We start from the raw sequence: 10066 nt of genomic DNA, 5'->3' as shown, positions 1-10066 counted from the left end.
AGGAGATATCCGCAAAAGCGCGGATTCCTGCGCAGTCGCCCCTGTTTACCGCTCCTCCACATCCCCTCCTCCCTCCAAGGGTGATCCTGATCTCCGCCGGCAGTCAGTTTCTTCTTTGGGCCTTTGCTTTTTGGCCGCCAGCACTTTGGGTTCTGTCGGTGTGGGTAGGGGCCTCCTGATGACAGGAAGAGGTTATTGGAAGAATGGTCTTGGCCATACAGAAATATAAATTTGTTACTCCTCCCCAGAGTCTTTCTTCACCTCTTTCGTGTTGATGCATTTTGGACGGTTGCCTTCGGGACAGCCTGGAAGTTGTGGAAAGAGAGGCACATAAAGATGTCAGTGTCTCCTGTTTCTGTCTTTTGTGGAAAATAAAGATTTTTCCAAAGGGACTTAACCATTCAGTGTTTCATTCATGGGAGTGGAGGGGGATATACTGCCTTGGACAAATGGTAGATCCAGATTTGGCAACTTTGTTTTCCTTTCAACAACTGAAGGATCAACCCTGCATCTAATTTCTTTGCATATTTATAATCCACTCAGAGACCAAAACTGAATAAAAACCCAAGATCCCTCCCTCATCTCTTCTGCCTGGTACCCTGCCCTTATCACTGTGCTTTGTGTCTGTCCTAAGCATGTTTAAATGTTCTCATGGTTTCGGTTGCCCCCTACTTCTACCAGTAGGCTATTCCAGGCATCTACCACCCTTTCAGTAAAGAAAACAAAAACAACAGTATTTTTTCATTTTTTCTTTGAACTTTCCTCCCTGCAATTTCATATCATGACCCTTTCTTCTTGAATTTCTTTTTCTATGGAAAATGTTCCCTTTCCGTACTTAATTGAAATCAGTCAGATATTTGAATGTTTCTGTTATAATCTTCCTATTCCTCCAGCAAGTATATTTTGAGGGTCTTAAGCCTCTCTTTGTAGGGTTTGCATTGCAGGCCTTGTATCATTTTAGTAGCCCTTTTCTGAATTGTTTCCATCTTCTGTGTCAAGCCCTTCATAAGATGCCTACAGGCCAATTCAATAAAAGGTGCGGGAGAGCTGGCGCTCCGAGTTGAGTGCCTGCTCTCCCGATGCGCACCCAGGAGAGGTGCCTGGGCGCTTGATTTTTTATTTAAATGAGGCCGGGCGCTAATAAGGAGGCGTCCTTATTAGTGGAAGAAGCGGCTGTCAGCAGGTCCGACAACTGATGCTTAATTTTACCAGCATCGGTTTTCGAACCCACTGACAGCCACGGGTTAGCAGAATGGATGCTGACAAAATTGAGTGCGGGCAGATTTAAAAAAAATATTTTGTGTGTTTTTGGTGCCTCTTTCTTAATATCGCTAGGTTATTAAGTTGGAGGGTGTACAGAAAAGCAGTATTTTCTGCTTTTTTGTACACTTTTCAGGGTTCCTTAGAACTTAGGGAAGGTGTTAATTTCTGAGAGAAAAATGTGCGGCTTGGCCACACATTTTACTTTCTGTATTTCGGGTGACTAACTAATAGGCTCATCAACATGCATTTGCATGTAATGAGCGCTATTAGTTTCGGGGGAGTTGGCTGTGCATTTTCCAAGTGCTATTACCCTTTACAGTATAAGGGATAATAAGAGTATGTTTAAAACGTGTGGCTAAACGGGGGCTAAACGGTGCGCTCGGCCGAGCACACCATTCTGTATCGGCCTGTTGGTTAGGAATCTCTTTTAATGTTTCCTGTAGGGAACAGTGACAAACATGGCAACCCTTTCTGGTGCTCCTGATGGTTAGAGGAGTTCTAAGCCAGCTTTTCACTCTTCCATAGGTTGTGGTATGTATTATGGCAGTGATGGTTGCTGCTGTGGAGCTTACTGTTTTGGTCAGAGGACAAGTACATTTAAAAACAAATGAGAAGGATGCTCCACTGGAAAAGAATAGTACATTTCTTCTCCTTACACTCACAAAATTTTGTTTGTTGACAGGATGCACGCCAGAAATTTCGAGCAGTTTTGGTAGACGCTACTGTCAAGTTGGATGAACTTGTGAAGAAAATTGGAAAAGCCGTGGAAGACTCCAAACCATATTGGGAAGCAAGGAGAGTAGCCAGGCAGGTGAGAGAACCTTATTCCTCGAGTGCCTGAGTTAGGGGAGAGAAGCTTCTTACCTAGTGTCATGGTTTGTAGATTGTCATTACCGTCGTCCTTTCTGGAGACCTCTTATTGCAGTGTTCTTCACTATAAGGCCTGGGAGCCACTGGTGGCTCCCAGTGACCCTAAGTATATCTCCCTGACCCTTCCCCTACTGCACACTCGCTGTCTTCCTTCTCCAGAGGCTTGCTGACTGCAACAGCTGGTTCTATTTTCTCCCTGTACCTTATGGCTCATAGTGAGTATGAGCTGTGCGGGGCCTGAATTCCCATGCAAGTCTCATGAGAGCCACCCGGTGAAGGGAGAAAAGAGAAGAGCTGCTCTAGATGTGGCTCTGGCAGCAAGTCTCTGGAAAAGGTGATGGTGGGGAATTAACAGACTGGAGGCAGGGAGAGAGCTGGCTAGGAGAGGATGGTGGAGGATGATTGGCGGGAAAGGCAAGTAGGGGTTGAGGGGCTGGAACTAGGCTGGAGGAGAGTGTGTTGTGGGGGAAGAGAAGGTGCGCGATGTGGGGGAGAGAGCAGATGGGGAAAGTAGTAGGAGGGAAGAGTGTTTTGGAGACGGGCTGGGAAGGAGAGAGAGTGTGGGAGAGCAGATTTGGCTTTAGTTACACGAGTCATGGATAACTGCATCATCGGAGAGGGCCCCTACCCCTCAGGCCTGCAGCATCATTGGAGGGGGATCACCCTCACTCAGGGTGTTGGACACTATCTGGTGACACTCTTGGCTCTCACATTGAAATCTTTTTTAAAATGTTTTTTTTTGCCAAAGTGGCCCCTGTTTAAAAAACAATTAGTGAAGATCACTGTCGTATTGACTTTGTTATTTAAGCATTCCTCTAACCATTCATTTTGCTTACAAAGATTACAGTATATCCAGTTATTTTGAATAACTCTGTTAAATTTGTTTCAATTAATAATGGGAAACCAGAATACTTCCTGCGATGAAATGTTTGACATCAAGGTTATGTTACTTGGGACTATGCCTGGTCAGTGACTTAAAACAGTAAGTTGAGGCTTTTATTGAAAAAAGTATACTTGATAAAAGAAAAATATAAAACTCTACACAAAACACACTGCCATGAGTCCCATGACCAGAAAGCATGGGTAAAGCATGATGATTAGTTTCCTTCTTTGGTACAGAAATGTGCAAATTGTTAGCTTTCCAAATGCTGCATGTCAACAAATGGCAGGGCAGCTTTAAAAATTCTTGATGACATCACACAGTGTGCTGTGACCTCATTGAAGTGTCAGCTTCTCTTTTTCTTCCTTAGAGAGAGGTGACTTGTGTGATATGTTGCTGCATTTCAATTTATGTGGTCAGGGACCTATAGGCAGTAATCAGGAGCAGGACAGTTCGATGGCATCACAGTGTTCTCTGACATCCCTGAGATTACAACTGAACTGAGCTGGGCCTGTTTCCCTATAGGAAAAGGTTTAAACAAAAAAAACAAAATTCCAGGCGTAAGGGAGAAAAGGGACTAGTAAAAGGTGTGAGCCAAAGATTGCTGGGTGCTCTATTATCTGTGACAGGAATAAGAATGAAATTGAATGAATGGTTCAAAAGCTACTGGTGAGAGGGGAGCAGAGACAGACAGCCACGATGATTGACAAGGCCTCGATTTCTGTTGTAAATTAGGGTAAAACTGAATCTCTGAGTGACTTTAGTTCAGCTGGTATGTTGCTCCGAACATGATCTAAGTTGCTGACAAATGGCTAACTATGACAACTTCGGGGCCAGTACCATTTCCAGAAGTGCAAGTTAAAGGCAGACAAACAGTACAAAAAAAAAAAGCATCAGTTCAAACATGCCAAGAAGCAGCTCCCCATTACTCCCGGCCCTGATTTACTGGTTTGCCTTCTGGTTTTTGCGGGAGCTCGCTTTAAGGAAGTATTTTTGCTTACGTGAAGACAGTGAGTTGACAGAAAGCCTGTAATGTACTAAAATGTAGTATGTCTTTTATGGGAAGTCATTAAACCTTCCTCTAAATGGCAAGTTGTAGAGAGATCTAGATTGTTTTAAAAAATTAACTTACAGTTGCAGAATAAGATGTAAATATTTCCTTTTGTGCCTAAAAACAGAGGGGCCATACAAGTTAATATTAATTGCATGCTTCTGGGCCAAAATTGCAGTGCAGGTGATAGAGGTGTCTGTGCACCAGCCCTGAGTATTGCCGCAGAGTTTCCACTTATTGACTGTGTGGTCGTCTTCCCCTGAGCTGTGTGCACACTTCTGGGATCAGTAGTGGAAGAGATGGATCTGTGAATTTTCCACTGGCAGCAGAAGACTGGCTATCGGTGTGCTCTTGTGCGCTAATAGCATCGTCAGGTGGTTGCTTAGTAAGTGATTTTTGCAGTGCTGATCTTTCATTTTGTCTGTGCATTGGACGGAACCATATCGGGCCTATGGTCAATATGGCTTTGGCCATAGGTGCCACTGCCCTGGAGGTGCTGCACTACCAGCCCCTCCTTCATGCTGCTGTTATCCATGGCAGGAGCCAGCTGTGCAGGACAAGTGCTGCTGCACATTGCCCAGCCCTGCCCTCCTGAGATTTGCTCTCTTCCCCCCACCAGACAATGCTTGATCATCTCCTCCCTCTTCCCCCCACCTTTTCCCTCCTGGTTAGCCAATTCTTTCCACCCATGCAAATGGCAAAGCATTCTGCATGATTTCAGAACCTCAGGGGCCAGCACTTTTGCTAATGATCTCGTGAGAGCACCAGCCTACGTGCTGGCCTGCAAATTTTGAATTTGCTCATGCTGCCTAAAGAGGTACAGGCATGCTGTGCTGCAGTGGGCCAGATCCCCACACAGGGCCAGCAGTAGGAGGGTCAACCAAGGCAGCTGCCTAGGGCCTTTACAGAAGTGCACAGAATAGAGCCCGTTGCCACCTGATATCTTTGGGCTGAGCACACAGCCAAATATGGTGAGGTGAAGGGCTGGAGAGACTCAGACTGGGGAGGGGGGAGGGGGGAAGGGGAGGCAGAAGAGAGGAAAGGATCCAGGAAGGTGGGGAAGACAAGGGGGGAAGGAAGGTGGATGGGGGCAGATGAGAGGAACTGAGAAAGGAGCTGGGTGGGGGGGTGAAGATGAGTAAGAGGGAGGGAAGCAAGGAACAGATCATGGGGAGAGGGAGAGGACCTGTAATTAGGAGACCCCTCCCAAGTTTTTGCCGTAGGTCCCATTATGTCCACTCAGTTCAGTATCTGAAGAAGAGGTGAAGGCATGTGCTGAGGAAGGCAGGAATGCTGGGGCTCAGCCTGGGGAGAGTTATGGTGGGAAGGGGGAGCTGCTAGGGTTTGTCCTGTTGAGGGTGGGGTGCGAAGGGAGCAAATGCTGCAGTCCATCTAGAGGAGGGGGAAAGGAGGAAAACATTGCATCCATCCAGGGGAGGGTAGCAAAGTGCTGGGTCCATCCTAGGGATGGGTATAAGAAGAGGGAGAATACTGAAGCCTTTCTCCAACCTATCCACAAGAGTTTCGGAGTGACAAGACCTCAAAAGTTTCCAGGTATGTTTTTTGGGGTTTCCAGTTCAATTTTTGTTAGCACATTTCTGTTTCCAGTTTGTGGTCACTTATTCTGTTTTTGGTGAGGCTCTCTTTGTGTTCTACATGTGTGACCAAGGCGAGGATCATTTTGTTTTCCCGATAGGAAATGTAGTGGTGTGCTGGAGCCTGTAGTAGTAATTGCAATGTTGCCCTTTCGTAGGTAAGGTTGTTGCTGTGTGAATTCCGAGTGTTAGTGGTATAGCAGGTTTTCTTTAAGCGATCTGAATGTGTTTTGGCAGGGCTGTGTGTGCATTACAATATGTCTGATAGTTGAGGGAGTTTGCCATTTATATGAAACTATTTAAGTTCTAGACCTCATAATAAAAAATCACATACTCCTATAATTCAATAGAATCAAACATCCTATAATTTAATAGAAGGGATAAAGGTCAATGGTTTTTATCAATGGAGGTATCAGGGGGCACTTGGGTTGCCAAAAAACACTACACTTCATAGCTTGAGAAATAAGGCCTTATACATTACGGCCTTTGGCAGGGCAGGTGGACATAATTGCTTCTTGATCAGGTGATGCTCCACCAGAACTACTCAACGGCGAATGGCTGCTTTTGAGTCCTACAAAAGTTGATAGGCCTGCAACCTCAAATGTTGAGTGTTTATATTCCCAAAGTTAGTGGGCACTTGCTAATTGGTTTGTATATGTGCTCTTGTATTTGTCACAGATAAAGAATTTGGTTTCTGGCCTCTGGCTTAACTCAAACTGCTTACTTAGAGCAGCATCTCTAATAAGACCAGCAGGGAAGATGCCACAGTTGTGGCTGCAGCGAAAGAAGGGAGAGAGAGAGAGAGAGAGAGCTTTTAATCTGTCTTCCTGTTACAGCACAGCAGATTTGCTGCTATCTGCAAATCGTATGATGGAAGCACAGTACCCTGAGCCCCGTTTACGCCTGCCGCCTCCCACACCTTCGCATCCCTAGCCAACGCACAATTTTGTTGTTGGAAGGGTGGAGGAAGAGAGCGAAAAAGACCAGGATCGATTCAGTAAAGGCCACATGAGCCTGGGTTGTCATTGGAGCAGATGTCCGACTTTCTTTCTCTAAAAACGGATAGCATTGTGCCAGAGGCTCATGTCTATTTAGGGACTCGACATTGTGCTTCATGCCGAGACAGGAAGAGAAGCGGGGATGAGTTGCATGAGAAACGAACATGTGGCTGTTGTCCTCATCGTTGGGTGGGGGGAGGGCAGGAGGGAGAGGAAATGGCAGCTCTGCTGTGCCGGAGCTTGTGAATGGGTAACCAAGAAAGTCAAGCAAATCCATAGCCCTGTGGCTTTATTTAGTTACCTAGGAAAGGAAAAGATAAGTTAAGTGTTTTGCATGACTTGTATTGCAAAGAATAAACATACGTAGTGCCTGGCAGAAAACAACGGAGAGAAAATGTGTCTGAGTGCAGCATGGCAGCCTGCCATGGGGTCAGAGAGAAAGGAAAAAGCATCAGTGATTAAGGGCTTAGCAACATTACTTGCGAAAGAAATAACAAACTCCATACTGCGATGGGGTCTTCTCCGTGTCAGGAGTGTTTATTGAACTAGGTACAGCGTGTTCAGCATTTCCAAAAAAAATAGGAACAAACAGGCAAATTCTGTCAAGACCCAGGGCTTTTTCTCCGCCAGTACATTTTGGTTCTTAGTACTGGCACCTTGTTCCCCTGCAAGCGCCCCCTGGGAAATGACAGGAGGGGAGGAGTTTGATTAGAGAGCAAAATAGCTATTGTCTTCTCTGCTCCGTCTGCTCCAGCCTTACCCCTCTCCTCTGATTCCCTACAAGGGACAGGAGGGGAAAGGTAGGATTAAAGAGCAGAGCAGCTCTTCTCTGTTCTGATCTGTTCCCTTCTCTTCTGTTCCCTGCAGCTTGCTTGGGAAGGGAGGGGCTGGAGCAAGAAGCAGATGGCTGCCCTCCGCAGTGAGATTTGGGGCATGAGCCATGTGTTTCCGTGTCATAGTCCCCTGCTCCATTATACAGCCCTTCCCCCTCCTGTCATACAAACTCCTGCACACATGTGTTGCCTTTAGCCTGGGGACAAGAAGGGGAGGAGCTGGAGTGGACACAGGAAGAGGTCCACAGCTCTGTGCTCCTGGCTCTCAGGACACAGCTGCCAGCAGCAGGAGAAAGGGGGATGGAGGAAGAGGTAATGGGTGAATGGGTGCAGGGGGGAGAAAGAAAAATACCAGTGGTGCCTCTCTCTCAGCCGCCCCCACCCACCCACCCTCCTGGTGCTTTTCTCTCTCCCATTCCCCCACAGGTGTTGTTTTCTCTCCACAACACTGGTGCTTTTCTTCTTCTTAACCTTCCTTCCCCCACTGGTGTTTTTATCATGCCTTGACGGCAGCAGAGGAGGCACCAGCAGAGAAATCACGAGACAGAGGCAATTACGGGTACACGTCCCACACAGAAATCTTCGATCGGCAAATAAAGCCCTCCTAACCATCCCCTCAGTTAAAACAGCAAGACTAACCCAAGTGAGGGAAAGGGCCTTATCATTAGCAGGACCCACAATTTGGAACACAATGCCTCCAGAGATCAGATTACAAAGAGATCTCAAGGCATTTAAGAAAAGTTTAAAAACATGGCTTTTTAAACAGGCATTTTACAAGGAGACGGGAGAATAGAAATTATTCAGGAATAAGCAGATAAGGATGATACAGTAGAGTAGTCTATGAACCCCACATCACAACTAGCATTTTGATAACACTATGTATGATAAATTTACCCGTAAAAGTACCTTCAGTACACTCGGTCATGACCCACTTCTCTAAAAATTATTGTGTCTAATGATATATTGTAACCGAACCTTTGACGGCACCTGTTAGAATGTACTATTGTACACTTTTACCTACATTAAATAGGTGCCTACATGTAAACCGTTGCGATGGTATTTAACTTAGCGACGGCATAGAAAAGATTTTAAATAAATAAAATAAATAAAAATTCGTGAAATCAGAGCGGGAGAGAAACCATTTTCACACAAGCCGCACATAGCCCCGAAGGCCGGCAGGGATGTTTGTATCGTGCCTTGGTTTTTGTCAATACACTAATGCTCGGGACAAAAATAGCCCTTGATACCTAAAAGAGTAACTGCTGCCAGCAGGATGTGTTGTCTGTTAGCCAGACATCTGATCTGTGACCTGTTTTGCAACAGCGTCAGCTGCTGAAGAGAGAGCAGCAGTGTCCTACAAGAAGCAGGAGCCCAAGGGCCCGTGAGGTGTGTGAAAGAGGAACCGGGGCCTGCAGAGGCTCTCGGATACCGCGCAAGCTGGCACAGCTGTGAGTTTCCAGCTCGGGGATTGTTGTGGGTGCAGTAACACAAAATCTGAAACTTGTGAGCCACATCAACACTTGGTGTTGCTGCTGGGAGGTGCCTGAATTGTCTCTTAGAGAGGGACTGAAAAAATCATGCACCCACAGCCTCTGCTTGGTGATCTGGATATTTCCAGGCAGATATTCCAGTATTGGAACCAATCACGATTGCTGTCTCCCCCCCTGCAAAAAGCAATTCCCTGAAAATTGGGCCAGAGAGGGAAAAACAAATCTCAGGGAATTGTATTCATTTCCAGGTTTTTAGGGATTTTTTTTCTTCCATTATCTTTTCATAAGACTGAAAAACAACCAGCAGTGTGCGGCAGATTTCTGGAGCATGGTGTGCATGTAACCTATGCCTGTGCAAATTCCAGTGAGCTCTAGAGCAAATAATTTATCTTTTTCAACACTCCATAGCTGCATTTCTGCCATCATTTTATGCTTCTTGCCTCAGGACTGACTTCCTCTCGTCTCACAGCTTCCCCCATCTGTCTTATGGGAAATTCCGTATCAGAAAATTGCGTTTCACTTCCTCTTTTTCTGTCTTGGGGTTGCCTTGCCTCGTGTTTCATTGCCTGCTTTGCTGGCGGTGTTCCCAGTCACCCTGGGTCTCCCTCCTGCTCAGGCGGCTTCTTTTCACTGCTGCTTTGGGCTGGGTGGATGAGTTCTTCTGAATTTTGAGACAGCATGGGGGGGGGGGGGGGGGTGGCCAGAGCGGGAACGCAGCTTCTCCAGGAGCCCCGGGAAGAAGAAGATGGCAGCATGGGGTTGCGGTATCTTTGATTTCCAGAGTTTCTTTCAAGCATGCATACACCCCCCCTCAAAGAGGATTTTGGCTCAGACTGTAACCTGGCTCAGTTCTGAGCTATAACGATCAGAAAATCCAATCTGCTTGTCTGTATAATATAAAAAGGGCTCCTCCTCTTCCATTTTTACTGACAAATACAAATGATTAATGTTTAATCACACAGGGCAATTTTCAAAGGCATTTCTGTGGGTAAAATGGTGTTTTATTGGGGGCAAAGGGCCTATTATAAAACTGCCTGCCCGAAATGCGAGTACTTGCCAGGTTCTTGTGGCCTGGATTGGCCAATG

General features: G+C 46.2%; 1 protein-coding gene across 1 annotated transcript in view; it reads left to right on the top strand.

Moving 5' to 3' along the window:
• Positions 1-10066, top strand: part of SH3BP5 (SH3 domain binding protein 5) — a 139653-nt gene that overhangs the window by 28348 nt on the left and 101239 nt on the right. The window contains exon 3 of the mRNA XM_029589352.1: positions 1946-2074. Coding sequence (XP_029445212.1) covers positions 1946-2074 — 129 coding nt within the window. The remainder of the gene's footprint in view (positions 1-1945; positions 2075-10066) is intronic.

This window comes from Rhinatrema bivittatum, chromosome 2 (genome assembly GCF_901001135.1).
Source record: "Rhinatrema bivittatum chromosome 2, aRhiBiv1.1, whole genome shotgun sequence".
NCBI classification, from domain to species: domain Eukaryota; kingdom Metazoa; phylum Chordata; class Amphibia; order Gymnophiona; family Rhinatrematidae; genus Rhinatrema; species Rhinatrema bivittatum.
The sequence above is the reverse complement of the archived record's forward strand: the minus strand, read 5'-3'. Positions and strand labels throughout refer to the sequence as shown.